The 23,571-nt window shown below is 47.9% G+C and overlaps 1 protein-coding gene across 1 annotated transcript in view; it reads left to right on the top strand.

Moving 5' to 3' along the window:
* The window catches only part of TULP4 (TUB like protein 4), a 226,255-nt gene that overhangs the window by 188,799 nt on the left and 13,885 nt on the right, over positions 1-23,571 (top strand). The window contains exons 5-9 of the mRNA XM_082406065.1: positions 2,341-2,521; positions 4,896-5,030; positions 8,496-8,662; positions 17,812-18,036; positions 19,166-19,444. Coding sequence (XP_082262191.1) covers positions 2,341-2,521; positions 4,896-5,030; positions 8,496-8,662; positions 17,812-18,036; positions 19,166-19,444 — 987 coding nt within the window. The remainder of the gene's footprint in view (positions 1-2,340; positions 2,522-4,895; positions 5,031-8,495; positions 8,663-17,811; positions 18,037-19,165; positions 19,445-23,571) is intronic.

The following is a 23,571-nucleotide window of genomic DNA, read 5'->3' as shown; positions in this document are numbered from 1 at the left end:
GATTAGGAGGCTGGTTTTTTTTGTCCTCTTTTGCTTTAGTGTGATGTTGAACACTGAAAACTCATTAAGCCACCAGGCCTTTATTCAGGAATTAGATGGTGTCTGTTCTTCTCCAAAATGGAAAACTGTGAGTGTTACTCAAAAGATGCTTCATTTCCTCCTTCCCTTCACAAACCCTGCCATGTGTCATCTGCTAGGACAGGCCCTGGGGAGATTGCAGCCATCAGAGCAGACATAGTCCATGTCCTCAGAAGCTTACAGTCTAGCACGGGAGTCAGACAAATCAAATAATCACACAGTAAGATATGAGAATAGTGGTGATGGTGCCAGTGGAGACTGTGGGAGCCGTAACAGGAGGGGTCTGGGAACTTGTTTGGGGTTGATACATTTTAGTCCTGGGTACTTGAGAAGAATAATTGTTTGCTCTTGCCTGCTAATGAGCTACGTTTAGGAGAAACAAAGTCACAGGTGATGAAATAACCCCTTCACGTACACCATGGTACAGGGCTGCCCTTCAGACGTGCTTGAACAAATGGGTGAGGATGTGCAAAGGGGAGAAGAAAAGCCTGCTTCCTGGGATGTTGCCTTACAGTGGGGTTCCCACACGTCTTTTTCTTCTGAAATATGTAAATTGTACATTTCAGTTGAAGTTACAGGAGGTCACGTTCCATATTTATCTTCACTGCAAACTGCTCAGGAAGCATATTCAGTGTCTGCCTCTGCCAGGGCTTCAGTGGCTCTGACCCACCGCTCCAGTGTCTGCCTCTCTCTGCTCGTGTCGCATGAGGTCTTTGTGGACATGCTGGTGGATACTGTTTATTTTCTCTGTTGGCGGCCAAGAATTCAACTTTTTCTAAAATGATTTTTACTGTGTTCCTATTACGTCTTATCTGTTTTTCCTTTAAGCAGCGTTCGATGATGATTCATCACTGGCCCTGGGGGAAAACTGTTTTAGCTTCTTTTTTTTTTAAGTTTCCAGTCATTAAAAATGTAGATCATGTTTAAAGGAATATTTGATGGACAATTGGTTTATCTAAAACAGCTCTGTAAATTCTGTGAGTGTATTACTGCTTAAATGAAATATATCTTCCCTTGTAATTAATCTCTCATAATCATCAGGATAATTGCCTTTTGATTGTCACTGACTTTAATTCACTCATGTAACAGTAAATACTTATTGAGTGCCCACTGTACCCAAAGCTCTGTTAGGTGCCAGGGGTACCGCTGTGGGTGGTCTTGGCCCTCAAGGAGCTCAGTGTCAAAATCTAAAAAGCAAAAAGAAGTATGGACCTAAAAGTCTTAAATAACTTTCCCTTTGTGTAGATCCTGGTATGGTTCTCACAATGAGTTGTTGGTGGATAGACAGATGTCATTAGACACAAAAGATACAAAGATTTCAATGCCGGCAGATGCAGAAACTGCAGAGCCAGCACACAAAGCAGGAGATAACACGGTGTACTCCTCAGGGAGGTCCTGCTTCCCAGGCCCCAAGGGTCCCCTCGGGGTCGTCCAGTGGGATGACACCCGTCGGGGGGGGGGGGCTTTGAGCAGCCATGAGCAGCCCCTCTGCCGCTCTGATGGAGGGCGTCCACCGCCGTCCCGTCTCCCTCTGCCTGCTTGTGCTTTAGCCCTGGCCGTGTGTCTGCCTGCGGGCCGGGTGACTGGGGGGCCCCTAGGAGCGGCCCTCAACACACAGGGCGTCAGGCCTGTCTCAGCTCCATGCCAGCAGTGCTGGCACTTAGCTCCCTGGATTGTTTTGACAGTTAATGAGGTAAACTGGTTAGAATAGTGCTTAGCCCAAAGTGAGCACTTAATGAATGTATTAATACCATTAATTCATTATAACATTATTACTTAAATACATCAACACCATTATTTGTCTCAGTGAAATAGAACATGAGACAAACATGCTTACATACACTTAAAGTTTTTCTTTGAGAGATGTTTAACAATGAACCTCTGCTGCTGCTGCTTTTTTTTTTTTTTAAGAAAAATAAGAGAATATTATCCTCTTCTTAGCCCTCCTCCTTCAACCGAAAAAAACAAAACAAAGAAAAACAACCCACAAAAGGTGAAACAGTGATTTTGCTGGTGTTTGAAAACGTCCACATAACATAATGAATATATTCATTATAGCATTAGTCACATTTCACTAATAGAGGACTAAAATTCTTCCAGTAATAGCCAGCTAAGTTTCCGCCACTTCCTGCTTTGTGTATTTCCTCAGTTGCTTACCTGTTCTCTTTCTTTAGTCCTGGTGGACAAGTCAAGGTGGTGAGGTTTGCCAGAAACCACAGACCTTTCTCCCCGTCCATCACGAGTCCTGGTCCTTGGTTGCAGGTGCTGTTTGGCACGGCGGACGGGCAGGTGATCGTCATGGACTGCCACGGCAGGATGCTGGCCCACGTCCTCCTGCACGAGTCAGACGGCATCCTCAGCATGTCTTGGAACTACCCCGCCTTCCTGGTGGAGGACAGCAGCGAGAGTGACACCGACTCCGATGACTACTCCCCGCCCCAAGGTAGCTCGCGGGCTCCGTGGGGACGAGAGTGCGGAAGGAGAATGAACCCATCAGCAGGGGAAGGGACAGGCCCGCCGTGCGCACGGCTCCCTCACCTACTGGGCAGGGCTCTCAGCGGAAGTGCAAGGCAGAGCTGGCCTAATCTCTGTTCTTGGTTGGCCCGTCTTCTCTCTGCCATCCCTTTCTGCAGAATCACCGGTCAGGTTGATGAAGCTCCATTGGCTTAGGTTTTCCGAGATATAAAACAAGACTTACGGCCGTTTCCATGTCCCTGGGGTGTCATGGGACTTAGCTGCTTAGTGAGAGTAGAGAGACCTGAAGATGAAAAATCCTGTGCTATTCCTATACCCTAATCTGTGGTGTTTCAAATCCCTAACGTTATTAAAGCCCGTAGCTTTAGTTGTGTGGGGAAAGGATTAGTTCTGCCCGTAATGAAGGCCAGTGTACTGGGCTGGTATCCATGCCCCTGTCTTTTTTATTTCAGGCAGAAGGTCTGCCCTTTCTCAGTTCAGGTGAACCTGCCGCCCTCACCCCCGGCCCCAAGCCTCACAGTGATGTTAGATTAGAGTAGATGACGTCGGAATTTTTTAACATTTGGACCAGTAATGAAAGATTGTTTCAGACCCTTGGTGGGGATAATTTCAGGTTCCAGCTTCCTTCACCCCTTGCAGTGTGTCTTAGCCCCCAAAGCAGAAGCGTTTGGTATCGACGCTGGCCATCCCCAATGTCAGCCCTCAGCACTGGCCCACTCAGGGCTCTGGCTCTTCCCCAGTGTCCCATCCGCTGCTCCAACCTCTTTTTTTAAAAGGAGAATATGTTGCGAATAGTGGAAGGAAAAGACTCCCCGTGGTCACCTGCTGCGGGACTTCCGGGCAGCTGTGCTCACACGGCTGGCTGAGTGCCTTTAATGGGCTAAAGGCACACGCTGGACAATTTCTACCCTTCCCTGTGACTGTGGGCATGTTCAACCTGTGAAGGGCTGGTCCAGGGAGAGTATTTTTAACTTTCTCCCCTATCAGCATCTGCCCTCACTGATACTTGGAGTCTTCTCCCTCTTGTCCCAGACGTGATAAAGTGTCATGCTTCCCAGAGACGTACACATATACATAGTCATTCATTCAGTTAGGGAGAAGGCAGTGTTCAGACCAGTAATGAAAGATTGTTTCAGACCCTGTGAAAAAAATGTAGATTGGCAGTAGCGTTTCAGGATTGGTGGGTCTCGGGAGGGAGGGCGTTCTTCGCTCCTGGGAATCCATCCCTTGGTGGGGCCCCAGCCTTGAGCGAAGTGCTGGTCCTTCCTCCGCCTCGTGGTGATGAAGCCAGTGTCTTTCAGCATTGGACTCAGCGTCCTTTTAAAACAGAACTTTGCTAGATTGAATGCATATTTGCTTATCCACATTTATTAGAGGAAGAAACAAGATCCAGAGACCAAGTTGATAAAGCAAGTCCAGAGTAAGTCTAAGAGCAGAACGCAGTTCCTGGCTACTGCTCTAACCTGTCACCCTCTTCAGAAGCAGAGGGCCGGTTTGGAGGAAGACTGGGATTTGCCTTTCAGATAGGGCAGGGTGTTTCTTGGTGGCCTCGGGAATTTGAGCGCAGAGGTAGGTACCTGCAGCATCTTAAAAGTGAAACAAAGGAGAGTCATAACTGGGGCTCCTGCACAGGCGGGGCTGAGCGTGGTGAGTGAGCAGACGTCAGGCTGGCCCGCCCCGGGTGGGAGGGGACAGAGCATCGTCCCTCCCGGCCCCTTCCTTAACGCACAGTCTCCTCGCACACACAAAGCAGGGTTCCTTTCTGCTGGCTGTGCGCTGGGTGTGAGCCGCATCCGACCTTGGCCTTCTCCCCAGACGTGGGGTCTCTTCTGGTAAAAGCAGAGAACTCATGGTGACTGCTCACTTCCTATAATGTTCAGTGAAAGTGTGTTCAGTGTTGGAAGGCAGCTTTTCTCTGTACATTGGACCAGGATTAAGAAAACGTTTTCGTCCCTCTTCCCACCATCCTTATACGTTACGTGACATGAAAATAATTTACGTTTGCACGTCATCAGAAACATGTAAACCCGTGACCACAGAGGTTAATAAACCCTGCACACATTCTCTCAGCACGGCATACAGAGCCCAGGGAGCCCTGCTCGGTGCCCTCGGGGCTGCGGTCCCCAGCGCCTCTCATTCCGGGGGCTCCAGGAAGCGGCCCCGGTGCTTCGTGTGGTTCCTGAGTGCTGTGCAGCGTTGCCTCCCTTGGTAAGATCCCAGCCCAGAGTCTGATCTGCACTGTCGGGCAGTTTCGAGGCCCTCCGCAGGATTGCAGCACGCGGGCCTGGATTCCGGTCACGAGCTTGTTGCCTCGTTTTCACTCGGCACTTCTGTCCCCGCAGATGGTCCAGCGGCGTATCCCATCCCAGTGCAGAACATCAAGCCGCTGCTCACCGTCAGCTTCACCTCAGGAGACATCAGCTTGATGAACAACTATGACGACTTGTCTCCTACTGTCATCCAGTCGGGGCTGAAAGGTACGGATCAGCCCGAGCGGCCAGCCTTCCGAGCTGGGCGTCACAGCCAGGCCTGTTGATCCCCGGCCTCTGCAGTGGCCTCTTCCGGGCTTAATGGAGTGTGTTCGCCCCTCTGCTTAGCTGACAAGTCGACTCTTATCTAGTCTCACCTTGAGGAGGGATTCCTGTTGGTCCCCTTCGTCTTCACCTGCCCTTCTCCCCCCACGGCAGGAGTGATCCTCTCGGGTGTGGGCCGCTTGCCTCCAGCCAGCGCTGCGGGTGTTGGGCGGCAGCACCTGCCGTGCCTGCGGCAGCAGGTGACACACAAGACAGCCGAGGCCTCTATGTGAAGGTCAGCAGTCAGGGGCTGATGCCTTCCTGAGGGACGTTAATGAAACGCTGTCTCAAGGGAAGCTAGGTGTCCGTAAGCATTCGCAGTGTTCTGAATTTTGCAATTCAGGAATACCGACGAGGTCGTGCCTCTGATGAGTTCTTTGGAAAAACAGTTCTGTCTCTTCAGGGTTGAATGGTGCAGTGTAGGAATTCCAGGGCTGCTTCTGGTTCTCGAGGTTAAGGGACCTGCTGTAATCTGAATGGGAGCCGTGGCGGGGCCCGGCGGTGGGGAGGCAAACCGGAACCTTCAGTTCAGCTTGCTGCTGTCCTTCGAAACTGGCCGTCAGACCAGAGAGTCCTGGCCATGTTGCTTCTTGTCTGAATTGTTCAGGAATGCCAGGGATGTGGAGCGTCAAGTCCACATACTTAACTGTTGATTGGCGGGAATGCCTCATACCTGCCTGCACACCCCACAGGCACTTAATTCTGTTTCAGAACTATTGGATATTCTTGGAAACAAGTTAAACTCCCTCTTTTAAGTGTCCCATTTGCTGTTTCAAAACTATAATTGTAAGGAATTATTTAGCCTATAAATTCCGGAGGGACATGTAGAAGTCCTTCTTTATAATAATCACAAATGGACCTGTTAGGAGCTGAGTAAGTTTTTTTTTTTTACGATGATGATGAACTTAAATTCCTTGGACTTTTCTGTAAATTCTTTTCTGAATTTTCTGTCTTTCATGGAGCTAAAACAAAAAGATAGTCATCATAAATTCTCTCATATATTTAGTGATCCAAGCTCTACTTTTGTTCTTCTAAAATTCTGTTTTTAAACCTTTTAACCAAGTTTATTAATTTCATCAGTACCTGCCTCTAGTTCTGCCGTCCTGAACTTCGTTCTCTACCAAGTGTCTGATCGGGACTGAAAATATCATAATTACCACTCAGTTCCTTTGTATTCTTTGTAGGGTGAGTTTTTCAAATTTTTCATCATCTTGGAAACTACCTATGGAAACTTTATGTTTTATTCCTTGGATGTATTCTTTTGTTCTCTATCAAACTAAATTACATTGGAGCAACCCTTCTAACACATTCCCACGATGGGCATGAGAGGATTGGGAACATGAAGGTGAGGTGACTTGGGGAGGTGACCCAAAGTACCCCTCCCAGATGTGAAAGTACTTGACTTGAGTTTTATCCTAAAAATACAGGCAAATTTAGCATTCTTGTGATGACCTAACTAGAAATCTCAGTCTAATCTCAAAATGTTTTCAATCATTTATGCCCTCATGACACGAGATGCTTTTGCACTGTCTTCCCAATTTCAGAAAGTTAGGTGACGTTTCAGTAAATTGGTGTCATCCAGTAGGTACTGCATGTAGGCAGTTTCTCTCTTCTGTCTTGGTTTCAGAATATTTCAGTCTTACGTGTGGTATGGACAGCAATCGTTTTTTTGAAAATTTATTTATTTTTGTCCACCACTTTATGGGATATATTAGTAAATACTGGGAAGAGGTCGCCAGGTGCTGTCAAAGATGGCTCGCCGCAGCTTCTTCCGTCTACAGTAACCTGTCCCATCACGGACAGGTCGGTCGTTTGACTCGCAAGGTGCAGACGGTCCCTGACTTACTGTGGTTAACCTGGAGTTTTTCAACTTTATGACGGTGCAAAAGCGATATGCGTTTGGTAGAAACCGTATTTTGAATTTTGAATTTGGATCTTTTCCCAGGCTAGTGATACGCAGTCCCCTCCTCTCTCGTGATGCTGGGCGGCGGCAGCGAGCGCAGCTCCCAGGCAGCCCCGTGATCATGAGGGTCAAAAACCGATACACTTACAACCACTCTGTACCCGGACACTTTGTTTTTCACTTTCGGTACAGTGTTCAGTTAATTACGTGAGATATTCAACACTTTATTATAAAATAGTCTTTGTGTTAGATGATTTTGCCCAATTGTAGGCTAATGTAGGTGTTCTGAGCATGTTTAAGGTGGGTGAGGCTAAGCTATGATGTTCGGAAGGTTAGGTGTATTAAATGCATTTTCAACTTACAGTGGGTTTATCCAGACATACCCTGTTGTAAGCCAAGGAAGATCTGTAGACCAAAAGGGTCTAGTATTTCTTTTTTACTGTCTCAAAGAAACATCATCAGAGAACTTTTCCAGTGAAGAAAGGTGACTCCTGGTATTCCCCAGCTTGTCACCAACACTGTAATCTGTGTCATGTGCACAAGAACTTATAGTGCTGGACCCCTCGTGGTCTCCACGGCCAGCCCTCTTTCCCACCTCTGTCAACTCCATTTTCATTGCAGATTCGTGGGGTTGGGGGTATTTTGCCTTGCTGATGTTTGCTGAGGAAGTTCTGCCTTGAAGAAAAATGTGCTGAGTATCCCAACTTCGGGGGATTCCGTTTATCACAGAATGAACTGTAAATTGGTTCACCTTATTTGGGGTTTTTACCCTTTATTGTGACTTTCCTCTTTCTTGAGGACGTAGTGGGGAGGGGGGAAAAAGTCTATTTCCCCTCTACCCATCTTAGGCTCTCAGACCAGGCCCTGTAAGTTAGACTGACAAAAAACTGATTGACCAGAGAAAAACACACAGAAGTTTAACAACACATGCACTGTGTTTACCTGTGGAAGCACAGAGATGAGTAGCTCAAAGGGTTTAGATAGCATGTTAACAAAAGAACAATACATTTTTTGGAGAAGTGACAAGACAAGGAGAAGACTTGAAGTTTCTAGGACAGCAAATTGTGGGAAGGAAAATATATGGGGGAGCTAACGGAAGATAAGGGCCAGTTAGTAAAGTTTGTTATGCAGATTCCCCTGGTGTTGATAATGGTCTAGAGTTGTCACCAGTGGTTCATTTCTGTCCTTCCTGGTGGGGGATGGGTAGACACCTTCACAGATTTATGTCCTGCTTTTAGGCAAGTAGGGGGAAGGGAGAGAGCTTTTCTTCTATCTGCTTCTTCTCCATTGCCTTCAGCTCTACATAATTCTCATGCCAATGTGGCATATTTTGGGGTGCACACTCTGTTATCTTTCAAGGAAAAATAATTCAGTCATGAATTCAGACTCTCAGCAAGCCAGTGCATCTTTGCAGGAAAGCAAGGGTCCCACCCTCATGCTGACCGTTTTCCTCTTTCTGATTTCAGAGGTGGTGGTCCAGTGGTGCACGCAGGGAGACCTCCTGGCAGTCGCTGGTATGGAACGCCCGACCCAGCTCGGTGACCTTCCCAATGGCCCTCTTCTGAAGAGTGCCATGGTCAAGTTCTACAATGTTCGTGGGGAGCACATCTTTACACTGGACACGCTTGTGCAAGTAAGGATGTGTGTCAGACACTCAGCTGTGACTCTGATGTGTTAGTTTGCACCCAGCCTCTGTTAAATGCTCGTGAGCTGGTTCTACTCATTGTAATTATCTTTGACAGATTTTAATCTTTTGTTGACCTAAATTAAATTATGGGGTATAAACCAGAGGAAGGAAGGGAAAAAGAAGTTTTTGCCTTTTAACCAAAATACACCCATTTCCATTCCCAAACGAGTGCACAGTGAGTAAGCAGAGTGAGCTGGTGTTTATCATCATTCTGAAGTAAAAATCAGAAACTTGCAGAGAAGTAAATGCTGAATTTACATTTATTTTCTCTGATTTTGTTTGTTATGCCAGTAATGTACTTTTATAGTTAAACTAAATTATTGTTAAACAGTAAGTAAAAAAGCTTAAAGATGTTTAAGAAAGTGTGCACATGTGGGCCCCTTTCTATTTGTTTTTATTTCCCAGAAATCTTTAGACCGCCTCATTTCTGGTCTGGATCAGTTATAGTAGAGGCAGAATTCCACTACAGTGGAGTGTAGTGGAGTGTAGTCTGAGAGCGAGTTGACGGTTGATGGGGGTGATAATAAACTAGGGACTTATGTCCTAACCTTACCCAGCTCATCAGAGAGACAGGTATACCAGATTTGGGGAAATTTGTAATTAGGTGCAGGCATTAATTACTTAAATGTATCTTTTTTTAATTGTAGTAAAATACACATAACATAAAATTTACTGTCTTAACCATTTTTAAGTGTATTACATTATTTTGTAACCAATCTCCAGAATTTTTTCATCTTGCAAACCCGAAACTATCTCTACCTTCTTGTTTCCGTGAATGTGACTGTTCTACGTACCTCATATAAGTGGACCCATACAGTGTTTGTCTTTTTGTGTCTGGCTTACTTCACTTAGCATAATGTCCTCGAGGTTCATCCACATTGTAGCCTGTGTCAGAATTTCATTCCTTTTTAAGGCTGAATAATATGCCATTGTATGTGTACACTACATCTTGTTTATCCATTCATCCATCAATGGATGTTTGGTTTCCTTCCAGCTTTTGGCTGTTATGAATAATGCTGCTGCGAACAGGGATATACAAATACCTCTTTGAGTTGCTGCTTTCAGTTCTTTTGGATAAATGCCCAGAAGTCGAATTGCTAGGTTATATGGTACTTCTGTGTCTGACTTTTTGAAGAGCTGCCGTACTGTTTCCTGGTGGCTGCACTATCTTACGTTCGCCCCAGCAGTGCACAAAGATTCCAGCTTCTCCACATCCTCGCCAGCACTTGTTATTTTCTGGTTTTTTGATGATAGCCATCCAAATGGGCATGAGGTGTTATCTCATTGTGGTATTGATTTGCATATCCCTGAAGATCAGTTATGTTGAGCATCTTTTCCTGTACTTGTTGGCCATTCGTATATCTTCCTTGGAAAAATGTCAGTTCAAGACCCTTGCCCATTTCCTAATTGGCTTGCTAGGTTTTTTTTGTTGTTGAGTTGTTACAGGATTTAAATGTATCTTTTGACAGTGTAATATCTTCTGTGGGCAGATAAGTGTATTTGTTTGTTCGTTTGTTCAAGCATCCAGCAAACATAATTTGAGGGGCTCCTACTCAGCTGGCCCTGAGCCCAAAGCTCTGAGTGCTAGTGTGTAGAACGTGATGCAGGAGCCCTTCAAGGTAACAAGCTGAAATCAAGCCCCGGCCAGAGCAGGACAGCGTGGTTTTAAAGTGAGAGTCAATGTTGCCCAGGCCGCCTCTGCAACCCTGAGAGGCAGAAGTGGTACAGGCTGCCTGAAATTAGGAATGGGAGAGATTCATGTAGCAGAGAGACAGACCAAAACTGGAAGGAATTCAGGGATCTGCGAAGGATGGTAGAGAAATGGGCAGCCAGGGAACCTTGGTGGGTAGCATCTGCTCTATGACCTGAGACTGCCAAGTAATATAAAGTCGTAATAAGGCATGTTCAGGAAGAAGTGATAAACACAGGATGGGAAGCTGCACTTGGATAGGAAATTCAGGTTCCTATTTTAGATGTGAAGTAGTTCTAGGTGATGAGGCGAACCCAGGAAGAGCTAAAGTGGAGCAGAGTTGAGGCCGTTAGCATGTGGCCAAGGTGTGTGGCAAAATAAATGTAGATATTGGAGTTCCTATGGGTTTGGGATTGAAGGAGAGATTACCTTGTTTACACAGTAATTGTTACCCTACTGCCAGTGCATTGCTTAATACCTCTGGCAGGTATTTACTTGCCTTATTTTCTTAAAGTCAAAGACCATGATTTGTTCATTTTTCTGATCTTCACTGTGCTTAGAATGTAGTAAAAGCTCGACGGCCTTAACCATTGCAAAAGTTCTCATCAACTATCCCATGAAATTAACATAGGTCCTGAATTTAAACCATTTGAGGCTCAGGGATAAGAGAGGGGCTTGGCTCACCTTCCTTTGGAGAAAGATATTCACACAGCGTCTCAGCATTTTAATAAACTGTTGACTCTTTTTTCATTGGAGGGTCTGTTTCAACCATTGGAAAAATCGCCTCAATAATATAAAGTTAAATAATGATGCTATTAAAAACCAAGTACAATACTGATTATATGTAGCACCAACTTAACTGTTGTCTGTAATGATTCTAGAATCACATGTCTGTACTATGCTATTCAAGTTGTCCAAAGGCAGGAACGTTTTTATAGCAGGAAGGAAGTTAGGCAATTTATTGGGCTGTTTATAAAAAGAACTAAATGCAGTTTAGATTGGATAATTTATTTCCAAGTTAATGAGATTGTAGGTTATTGCGTACAAAGCCGTTGCCCGGCACAAACTTGCGGCAGCCTCACTTGAAAACTGATTCTCCTGAGTTACTCGTAACAGCAATGCCTGTGGTTGAAGCTCCTAGAAGGAAATACACTGTAATTTATTTTCTTTTCCTTCCTGTCGTAATTTAAAAGTCTAGAGTCGATCACACTAGGTGCTCTCTGTAACCGTCTACATGTAATTGCATATCTAATCCTCTGACCACAGATTTTGAGGGTTAGCACCACTGACTGAAGTTCACAGGCTTCAGTAATTCAGGTCTGTGTGTTTTTTATTTGGTTGGATGGTTGGGCTTTTTGGGTGGGTTGGTTGGTTTGTGTGTGTGTTTTAGCTTTATGAATTTTTTTTACATTAAAGGCAAGTTGGTGGAGTTGCCTTATATTCTGTAAGGTTCAGGTGTTGCTGTAAGATATCTGGGTAGAAAATTAAAAGAGGAAGATGGTAGGTGTGGGAACCGAAAAATCAAGTGAGAGAGCACATTTACGGTCATAGACTTCCGTGCTCTTGAAGGAGAATTCTTTAGCAAAACTATATTTGCCTTTTTTTTGTTGAGAATTAATTGTTCCTGTTCTCTCAAAGCTGCCACAGGTGTGCTTTTCCCATTGTTTGCTGTAAGTAGCTGAGAAAGTCCCTTCTGGGCTGTCTGCTTATTAAATACAAGAACGGCATGTTCTTTCAAAATGGAGATTTGGGCGACTGAATCCTGAGCTAGCTTTTATTACTGCAGCTTAGTTGGTGGCCAGATCATCGTAACTTAATATTCAAAATTGTCCATGGCTCCAGCCAACACAGTTTTACGGTGAACAGTCACCACCTTGGTCTGTTTAAAAGTGAACTCTTGGGGCTTCCCTGGTGGCGCAGTGGTTGAGAACCTGCCTGCTAATGCAGGGGACACGGGTTCGAGCCCTGGTCTGGGAAGATCCCACATGCCGTGGAGCAACTGGGCCCGTGAGCCACAACTACTGAGCCTGCGCGTCTGGAGCCTGTGCTCCGCAACAAGAGGCTGCGACAGTGAGAGGCCTGCGCACCGCAATGAAGAGTGGCCCCCGCTCGCCACAACTGGAGAAAGCCCTCGCACAGAAATGAAGACCCAACACAGCCAAAAATAAATAAATTAAAAAAAAAAAAAAAGGCACTTGGTCCATTTGGTTTAAAAAAAAAAAAAAAAAAAAAAAGTGATCTCTTCTGGAAATCTTTCCTCCTGTGTACTCGCCCATACAAACATTAAACACCCCCTTCTACCACGGGCTGTGAAACATTTGAAGTGCATTTCCTCTAAGACAGAGATCCCCACCTTCTTCCTAGGGGAGCTCAGCAAGGAGGGAAAGCGGTTGGGAGACGGGAGGCCCCTCTGACATTCCCGGGGTCTGACTCCTCCTCCCGGGGCTCCATCAGCCAGCAGCTGCGCACCTGGACGGCCTCTGTTTCTCTCTCTTGGGCCAGTGTAGCTGGTTTGACCCTTTTTTTGTCTCTTGACTCTAATCCTGCTTGAATAGCTTATCTTTAACGTGGAAAGGACACCCTGCTTTTTATTCCCTTTTAAGTTTTTAGAGGACTCCTCTAGCCCCTTATCCTACTGTTATTACCTCGTAGCATTTTTCACTAGCTGACACCTTCAGGTAGTCGGTCCCTGTCACAGAGCCTGAGGCACTTCTCTCTCTCCCCTCCCTCCTCAGAGCGTCAGCTCCGTGAAGGCAGGGAGTTTCTTTTATTCCCTGTCAGTCCCCAAACGCCCAGCATGTGTCTGGCCCACTACACACATTTGACAGGGGTTTACTGACTGACCGATGGACAGCTCAGGAGGCGAGTACAGGACTGGACGGATGCATGGCCTGGATCGTGTAGCAGCAGGAGATGAGGTCGGGAGGCATTTAGCATCTCTCCGGTGCCGTAAGGGGTTGAACCAGGCCGTTGACCTTCCATGATGCTGCGGCAGCGGAAGTAGGGTGAGCAGACTAACCCGCTTTCCTCGTAAGTAGCCGGCGTCTGACACAGAGAGAGGGACAGCCTGACTGTCCATTGGCCGCTCCTCTCGTACCTCTCCGGCCCAGGGACACCTGGCATCGGGCCAGCCAACTCACCAAAGCGCCAGGTTCCTGCCACACAGATGCTCCCCGAAATGCAGCTCGTTGTCTTGCCCTTTTGCCTTAGATTTACGTGCCGAATACCTACACAAATTAAGCTCTAGCCATCGGTTCTAAAAATAGTCATTTTGTGCAATTTGAGAAAGCGATGAAGTCCACACATTGACAGCTGAGTTTCTCCCTAGCAGACGGCAGCTGTTCAAAAACAAAAACATTCATCTGCGGGAGTCGTGTCTGTGTGCACCCTCGCGTGTTCCCAGGTTCGCTGGAAGAGAATGTTGGACACGGTTCTCTTCCGCTGCAGCTAATCCTGGTGGGTGGGACGTGCCTGGGGAAGATGCGCTTGGACGCGCTCTGCCGGGGGCAGTGAGCAGGGGATTCCTGTTCTACCTGCAGCGGCGGGTCCCAGGGGCCGGGGCCGCTGAATCAGGACGCCCCAACCCTGTGTCTGCGGGCACGTGTGTTTACCACCGCCTTGATTCCTGTCCTTTCTGAGAAAACAGCACGCTTGTACTGAGGGCTTTGCAGGCTGGAGCGCCAGTAAACAGCACAGGAAGATGAGCACCAGCAGGAAATGGGACTTGTAAAAAGTAAGATGACATGTGAAAAACTATAAAAGTGTAAACAAGGTATAAAAGGGTTTTGTTGTGTGTGTTAATTTTCTTATTTATTTATTTCCAGCTTTATTAAGATATATTTGATATGGACACTTTGTAAGTTTGAGGTCTACAACGTCTGGATTTGCCATACGTATATGATTACTGCCGTGAGGTTAGCTCTCAGCTCCCTCATGTCGCATAATTACCATTTCTTTTCTGTGGTGAGAACATATAAGATCTTCTCTCTTAGTAACTTCTAAGTATTTGTACAGTATTGCTAACTGTAATCACCACGCTGTGCATTGGATCCCAGGTGGTAGGACTTCCTACGGGCTTACAGGACTTACAGGGATCCTGAGAGGTCACGGCCCTACTTACTGGCCTCAGACTCAATGGTAACTATGACAGTCAATTTCCCCATGTCAGTGATGCCTCAAAATCTTCAGACAAGAGTATCAGCTTTCACTAGGTGTAAATTTTTCCTTACTTTTCTAATACAGCTTTAAGATTTATTATGGCAAAGGCACCAGTATTTATTTTGCTACTTTATTATCTTACGTGGGGCATATGCTGTAAAAATAAATTAAATGAGTGTGCTTTCCCCCTTTGCTGAAATAGATAAATCATCACTGACCTGGGCAAGTAAGTGAACGCTGTACTATAAATTCCTAGTGGTCGTGGTCTTGTCCTGCTCTTAGAAAAGGGGGTTTCCTGGTCACCTTGCTCCAGATAACAGGTCCTTTGAGACCCTGCAGGCATCACTCCTCCAGGCCAGATAATTCCAGGTCTTTTTTCCCGGTTCTAGTTTTCAGTCCTTTCACTCCTCCTTGCTGAGAATTCTCAGTTTCCCTCATTTCGCGACACCGGGTGTGGAGGGCACAGCCCCTCCTCCACCTCCTGCTGCTTCACGCTCCCCCGGCAGCCCTGCGTGGCTGGGTTCCCTCCGAGCGCGAGCGCGGGCCCACGTGACCTGGGGGCTCTTTTCTGCCGTAATGAGTTATTCCGGTCATCGCCCACTTGCGGTTTATGCAGCTCGTTTCTCCTCTTGTCTGTTTGCCTTTTCTACACATCCGTTGTTGCGTCTGTTTCTGAGTAAAATAGCCTTGACCAGGCGGATTAAGGGGAGAACTGTGGGGAGAATTTGGGTTCATGACTGTATTTGTGATTGACGGAGAGGCAGTGCGTTGTAGTAAGAGGAGCATAGGCAGCGGGGTGGGGGATGGGTGAGAACGTGCTCTCCTGTTGATCAGCTGTGAGTTACGTAGCTCTCTTAGTCTCAGTTTCCACATATGTCAACTGGGACTAATGATGCCTGTGTGGCAGAGTTGAGAGGATTAAATGAGATCACATGGGTGCTTACTAAGATACCTTAATGTGCTACTGGAATGTAGTAAGTTTTTAAGACCTGATTGTTAATTTTTGTTAAGATGGGTAGTGATTATACCTGTAATTATAACAGATAGGATTTTTATCAGTTTATAGACTTGAAAGTCTATAAAGTGGTTTAAATTCCTTTTTACAAAGCTATGAGATAACGTACTTATCATAATGATAATCTTATAGAAGACCCTCCCAAAACATGTAATCAGCTGTAACACAGAGGTAATTACTATGAAAAGCAAACCAGGAGGAGGGAGGGGAAGAGAGGATGAATATATGTGTTCTTGCATTGTGACCACTGGGACATCAGGTAGATGGATTCAAAACTCATGGAAAATTGGAAGAAAGAGGTCTCTGGTATTTCTGCAACCAGTTCCAACCAAGTCAGATTGTGCTAATTGGAAATGGTTCTTCATTATTTGAGCTGTAGGTTGCAAATATTATCTTCGGAGACTTGGGGGTTGGCAGGGTGGTTTACAGCTTTAAGATCAAGCATGATTGTGCTACTAATAGAGCTTTGTCCTAAACTGCACTTAATGGGGGTTGGTCATACCGAAGAAACTCTTTTCGTATATTTTTTATGTGTCGTCTGCCGTGTCTTCGGCAGTGATTACGTCTTGCTCTAACCTAACAGTTTCCTCTGTGGGGGTCTACCCTCTGTGAGGGGTCCTTTTATAAGGAGGCCCTTCTTGGAAGTACTCTGAAGCCACCAGACTGAGCTCCAGGCCCTATGAGCCTCCTCCAGGGGACTGCGGCTGTGGTCCTACCCATCGGCTGCCCGGCCTCGCCATGATGGAAATGAAAGATGAGTTATCTTCAGCCTTGCATTTTTGTTTTGAATTCGAAGCCAGAATTAGCTGACCCTGGAGGCTATTTTAAGCAAGTGTCTTCATGTGTTTCTTTTATCTTGATGCTTGTCACTAAAGTGTTGTGAAAGTTCTCTTCCTGTTTTGTATAAAAGATCTGGTATCCCCACTTCTGATCTTTGAAACCCCTCAAGACTTCATTAAATTGGAATTCCATCTGTCTGGATCAGAATGAACTGATGGAACTGATAGCATTCTCTCCCTGCTTCTCCATCACAACCCTCCACGTCTTTCTTTCTTCCTTGGCTGATCTTTCCTAGATGGCACCCCTGAGCTTTGGATTTTTTTTTCCAGTGCAGCCAGTTTCTAACTTGCATACTTGGATTCCAGCCTGCCTCTTCAAAGTAAATAATGGCCACAAACCCCTAGAGCAGCTGCCACAGGAACTGTGTTCCTCTCTCTCCCCTTTCCTGCCCCATCGGCTCAAGGATGGCTGAGAATAACAGTGATTGAATATCTGTGGGTTATCACCTGTGATGAGTCCCAGAAGCACTCTGATATCTTTCATCTCCTTTAATCCTCACAGCCCCCTTTTTACTCATGAGAAAGTACGAGACTTATATTATTCCCTGGGTCATGAGCTTGTGACTCAAATCCAGTGTTGTTGATCTGACTCTGAGATGTTCCATATCGGGACAAAAGGGAAGGGCCATCTGGTCTACCTCCTCCCTACCTCTCCAAGCCTTGGAAACTACCCCTGTTACTTGAGGATCCAGGTAGCCAGAGCCTCAGTAAGGAATACGGGTTACTGTACCCCAGGCCGATTGCATCTCCTGGCAGAGATATCATTATATGGAGCTAAGTTAGGTTTTATGTCACCAAATTAAATGAGATAATACATGTAAAAGAATTTGGTAACACTATTCCGGTGCTTTGTGCTCTGGCCTGGGGATCTAACTACTTTTCAATGAAAATACTGACTTTTTTTTTTCTTAATTTTATTTTTGGCTGCGTTGGATCTTCGTTGCTGCGCGCGGGCTTTCTCTAGTTGCGGCGAGCGGGGGCTACTCTTCATTGCGGTGCGCGGGCTTCTCATTGCGGTGGCTTCTCTTATTGCGGAGCATGGGCTCTGGATGCGTGGGCTTCAGTAGTTGTGGCTCGCGGGTTCTAGCGCAGGCTCAGTAGTTGTGGCACACGGGCTTAGTTGGTCCACGGCATGTGGGATCTTCCCGGATCAGGGCTCGAAGCCATGTGCCCTGCATTGGCAGGTGGATTCGTAACCACTGTGCCACCAGGGAAGCCTGAAAATACCGACTTTTTATAATGTAGGATTTAATATCCTCGATTGTGCTTTTTAAAACCAACATTCTAAAAATCTGTTAGATCATTTTATTTTGCTTGACACAGAGAGCGTGATCTTTCTTTGCTTTTCACAAGAGCAAAAGGTTACACGTAGTCTCCCTTCCCTTCCCTGCAGCGCCCCATCATCTCCATCTGCTGGGGACACCGGGACTCTCGGCTGCTGATGGCGTCAGGACCGGCCCTGTACGTGGTACGTGTGGAGCACCGGGTGTCCAGCCTGCAGCTGCTGTGCCAGCAGGCCATTGCCAGCGCCCTGAGAGAGGACAAGGACGTCAGCAAGCTGACCCTGCCCCCCCGCCTTTGCTCCTACCTCTCCACTGCCTTCATCCCCACCATCAAGGTAAAGCCTTCCCCCTCCTCCTTCCTCACCCTGCTGGCTGCCTGCCTGCCCCGGAAGGACCGCCGGGAGGAGGGCAGAGTCAGGGAGACGGGCCAGAGGCCCAGAGCAGGACCACAGAAGCCGTGCGGCGACCCAGAGTTCTGCCGTGGTCCTCCCCGTGTGCTGTCTGTCCCTAGCGTTAGTGTCCCTGGGGGACTCGCCTTGTGTGATGGATGTGAGCTTTCTTGTGGTAAAGGCAGTATTCCGAGCCTGACTGATATGGCCTCCCGACGGTCAGTCCGTCCGTTCCGTCCTGACTTGCGGGCAGAAGCTGCCATTGTTCCCATGTGAGAAAGCGGGAAACGTGTTCCTAGAAGCCAGGTATCTCGCTCCATCAATAGTTATGAGAATGGTCGGGATTGAGCCCAGTTCAGTCCTAGGGCCTGCTTTTCCTCACCACTGTGCTGAGGAAGCCGACCCCTGCCAGCACTCACTGTCAGCTGTCCTTTATACGGGTTGTAACCCGGAAACTAGTCTGTTCGCAGTGGGGGTATGTGGAACATAGCTGCCAGTTGCTGTCCAAGGGTGGGTTTCCCCCTTAGCCTCTGGCCCTCTGCACCTTAGGTTCTTTTCTGTATTCTCTTTTTTTGTTTTCTATCTTTGCTTCTAAGTATCAGATTGGCTTGTTGGTTACTTTTTTTGTAAAACAGAGTTTTAGAACCTGTTATGATTTTTTTTTTCAAGTTGGTTTATAATCTTGGTTTTGCAATAGTGATTCTCAACCCTGGCTGCACATTGAAATCACCTGGGGAGTTTTTAGAAAATGCACATGCCCAGGCTTATCCCCTGGAGATTCCACTTTCATTGTCTGAGGTGGGATCCTGGCTTAGGTATTTTTTTAAAGCCCCCAGGAGATTCTTGTTTTTTTTTTTTGGTCATATCATGCGGCTTGTGGGATCGCAGTTCCCTGACCAGGGATTGAACCCGGGACCCAGCAGTGAAAGCGCCGAGTCCTAACCGCTGGCACTCTGACACACACCCAGCGCTGCGAGTCCCTGTTTCACGGCACGTAGTTAACCCTTCCTGAGCTGCAGCTGGTGCAGAGTATCAGTGGTGCCCACACTCTCTTCCTTCTGTGTGCTGCCTCCAGCCCCCAATTCCAGACCCCAGCAACATGCGAGACTTCGTCAGCTACCCGTCGACTGGCAGCGAGCGTCTGCACTGCACCATGAAGCGCACAGAGGACGACCCCGAGGTGGGCGGCCCCTGCTACACGCTCTACCTGGAGCACCTGGGCGGGCTCGTGCCCATCCTCAAGGGGCGGCGCATCAGCAAGTTGCGGCCCGAGTTCGTCATCATGGACCCGCGGACAGATGGCAGATCAGGTGGGGCCCCCTCCCCCGGAGGCACTGAAGCCTTGTCGGGCGTGGTTGTGCAATAGCCTTCCTGGCGAGCTGTGCGGGGGTGGGGGGGTAGCCTGTGGATGAAGTGTGAGCCTGTCTTGGCGGGCGAGGCGCATCCCTGAAGCTGCTCCATGTCCAAAATCCCGTTAAAGTTAATGGCTCTCTTAATGTCCTTTCTGATGGGTTTTTAACAGCGTTTTGTACGGCTTCCGTGTGGCCAGGGCTGTAGGGGCAGCGCGGGCTCCAGTCGGGGGAAGCTGGCACGGGCCTTCTGGGAATGGCGGCTTCCTCTGTCGGTTACTTATCAGGTTCACTGAGGACCTTCGTGTGCTGTGGGGCCGTCGGAAGGTAGTAGTGAGGTGCTGTCTCCGCCCCCCAGAGGGAACGATAGAACTGAAGTTTTCAGACCTCCAGCCTGCTCCCCACCTCCCACTAGCACCTTGTTTCTGCTCCTCTCTAATCCACCGTTAACTGCTTTTTAGCCGACTGCCAAGGAAAATTGCTTGCTCACCCATAGAGGTTTTGGTGTGATGAACCACCCCTGCCTTCCAGAAACCCTCCTAGACTGGTCTTCATGACTCGGTGGTGTGTCCAGCTGCTCTGCGTACTTCTCTCTGGGAGCCTCGAGGGAAGGAACCGTGTTCTTTTTGTTGGTACCGTGTGTGCTAGCCCGGGGACCCCCACCTGGTGACTGGCATGGCCTGCGTGTCCCCGTCAGCAGGACCTGCCGGCCCGAAGGTGCTGCCGCCTCCCTGTGGAGTCTTGCCCGTCGCCCTGTCCCTCAGGGCCCGCGGTGGTTGTCACGCCAGGGCTCCGTCTGGCCCCCGAATCCCGGGGGCCTGCGGGGAGGGAACTGAGTCATCGTAGTACCCCCAGGGACTGGCACGCACCTGACCTTGAAACGACACGAGCTGAATTGGGTTTGTTTCCATTAGTTCATCTTTATTCTCTCCACTTCCCGTCTCCCACTCACGCTCCCGCCCATTAGACTGGGCTCTGCCCCTCATTATGTCCCCAAAGCCACAGGTCGTGGGGTGACCAGAGTCATCCTAGTGTCACAGTGCAGTGGGCTCTCTCAGCCTCCTTGCCCCTCTAGTGTTTTATGCAGTCAATCCACCTCTGTCTGCTTTTCTTTATTCACTCAGCGTCTGTGGCAACATTCTGCTACCAATGTTACTGTTTAAAATTGAAAGCAGTACAGCTGTACTTACCTGAGTCAGATTTTTGTCTTCAGGAGCAGGGAGAGCAAGTAGAAGGAGTGGAGGCTGGCGCGGAGGCAGGTGGAGGCAGGAGGGCAAAGTGAGAAAAACGGGTGAGCAGTGGACGTTAACTTGGAAGGAGAATGCGTTTCAGGGGACGGGAAAGAAGAGAGCTGTTGACGATGAGCGTGGCCGACGAGGGGACGTGTGAAGAACGGCTGAGCGGCACACGCGTCCCGGCTTCTCACGGGCGCTCTTGCCTCCCAGGTTCCTCCCGGGCACGTGACTTCATAGAGCCTGTGCTCAGGTGACATCTTGAGGGGAACTTGGGTGAAGAGCTAGCTTCTGTGCCCCGGTGCGTGAATTCCCTGCTGAAGAACAGGACAGAGCCGGGGGGCGGGGAGAGGGTGGGTCTGCCTTGGGCCCTGGGTCCGCAGCCTCCAAGACCGTGCTTGCTCGGGGCTCGGCCCGGCCGTCCCAGCGCCTGCTTCTCCTTGAAGCTCACATTGATCAGCTCGAACCACACCGGACTGGCTCCGTCACTGACAGTCGTGGGGGGAAGGAGATGTTTTATTTTTGTAGTTAAAAGAAGTTAAAAGTTGTAAAGCAAAGTGATTCAATAAGGTGTGTTTGGTGCCTACTTTGTACACGGTCCTTGAATCTCCTGCAGCTGTGAAGCAATGCCAGGGTGTCTCTGCTTTCAAGGAGTTTATAATCCCTTTTGGATGGCAAGACAACACTCGAAAAGTTCATTTAAAAAGTCAAGATTTAAATACCTTGAGACAAAAATAGAAGATGTGTCACAGGCAGAATATGACTAATTGCCAGCTGAATGGTGAATGTGAACGGGTGCAGAGAAGGAAAAGCTCCCTGACAAGGAGAAGCCAGGAATTTCTCATCGTGAGAAGCGGATTAACTCTTTCAAACCTCCACATCATTGTTTCTCACATGTGGTCCATGGGCCGCCTCCCTGTAAGTCACCTGGAATACTTACTTAAATAGAGATTCCTGGACTTGCCCCTTAGATTAACTCAGCGGGTCTGGAGGGACCCCTAGAAATCTGCAAATTAATGGCTGTGCAGGTGATTGTTATGTTCTAAAGTTTGTGATCCACTGTTGTAGATGTTCTCCAAGCAACTTAACAGATCTGTTCCTCAAAATTACCACTGTATGTTCTTACAATAGATAACATGAATCCCAATCATTTTTTTAGCAAAAATCCACCAGTTCTCAAAAGGAATCCTTAGAGCTTGCGATGGACTGAATTGTGTGCCCCCCAAGTTCACATGTTCAAGCCCTAACCCAGTGATACTGTATTTTGGAGACAGGGCTTTTAGGAGGTAATTAACGCTGTCATAACGGTGGGCTCCTAATCCGATAGGATTGATAGCTTTCTAAGAAAATGAGGCGGGAGAGCTCTCTCTCTCTCTTTCTCTCCCTCTCTCGCTCTCTCTTTCGCTCTTGCTCTCTTTCGCTCTTGCTCTCGCTCGCTCGCTCGCTCGCTCTCGCGCGCGCGCTCTCCCCCCCGCCCCCCGGCATGTGCACGCACCAAGGAGAGGCCATGGGAGCACATAGTGAGAAGGTGTGGGTCTGCAAGCCAAGGACACGGCCGTGCTGGCCCCCTGACCTTGGGACTTCTCAGCCAACATTACCACACAAGCCAATTCCCCTCCTCTCGCTCCCTCTTCCTGTGTGTGTGTGTGGAGAACCCTGACTAATACAGACTGTAGTACTGAGAAGTGGGGTGCTGCTGGAACAGATACCCGAAGATGTGGAAGCAGCTTTGGTGCTGGGTCCTGGGTAGAGGCTGGAGGAGTTCCGAGGGCACCTTGGAAATATGGAAGTGAGGGCGATTTCTGGTGAGGTCTCGGGCAGAGTGTGGAGCATGCTATTGGAAACTGGAGGAAAGTGACCCTTGTTATGAAGCGGCAGGGAACGTGGCTGAAGTGTGTTCTGGTGTTTTGTGGAGGAGAAAATTTGCAAGCCAGTGAAACTGGATATTTACCCCAGGAGATTTCTAAGTGGTTTGGAAGGAGTGGCTTGGTTCATCTGGACTGCTTAGAGTAAAACAAGAAAGGGGAGGACGAATTGAAGAAGGAATTGTTAAGTACAGAGGAACCAGAACTTGAAGATGTGGAAAATTCTCAGCCTTTCCACACAGGATGAGATGAAGGCAGGCTGTTGGACATCTTGGATTTGCCAGGATGGGATGAGAGAGCTGTTTGTAGAAACGTACTCTGTTCTTCAAGAGGGAAAATGACCCCAGCGGCGAGTCAGAGGTCAGCAGGGCCACTGCCTCGGTTTCAACAGGCAAGACAGCCTCAGCCCAGAGCCTTGAACCCCAGCCCAGCATACCACGGAGGTGACACAGAGTATTGAACCAAAGGGGATTATTCTTGAGCCTTAAGATCTAATGGAATTCCCTTACTAGGTTTTGGACTTGCTTAGGACCCATCACCCTTTCTTCCTTTCCTTTTTCTCCTCCCTTTTGAATAGGAATCCTCTCCTGTGCCTGTCCCACAACTGTATTTTGGATGCACATAATTTGTCTGCTTTCACTGGTTCACAGCCAGAAAGGAATTTTGCCTCAGTGTGAATTGTACCTTGAGTGTCACCCACATCTGATTTAGAGGATATTTACATGAGACCTTGGGCTTTAGATGAGAGTGTTGATGCTGGTATGAGGTCATAAGACCTTGGGGGCTGTTGGGATGGGATGAGTGTATTTGCATGGGAGCTTGCCATGAATTTGAGCGGGGCAGCAGGGGTGGGATGCTGTGGGCTTTGTTTGGAGTTCGGGCTCTTAGGGGTGGTTAAGGTTGAACGAGGCTGTTGTAAGCATGGGGTGCTGATCCAGTAGGACTGGTGGCCTTGTAAGACGAAGGAAAGAAGAGAGATCTCTCTCTCTCTCTCTCCCCACATGCGCGCACTGCGGAAAGGCCTAGTGAGGACAC

This window comes from Balaenoptera borealis (genome assembly GCF_965194805.1).
Source record: "Balaenoptera borealis genome assembly, chromosome: 9".
NCBI lineage: Eukaryota > Metazoa > Chordata > Mammalia > Artiodactyla > Balaenopteridae > Balaenoptera > Balaenoptera borealis.
The sequence above is the reverse complement of the archived record's forward strand: the minus strand, read 5'-3'. Positions and strand labels throughout refer to the sequence as shown.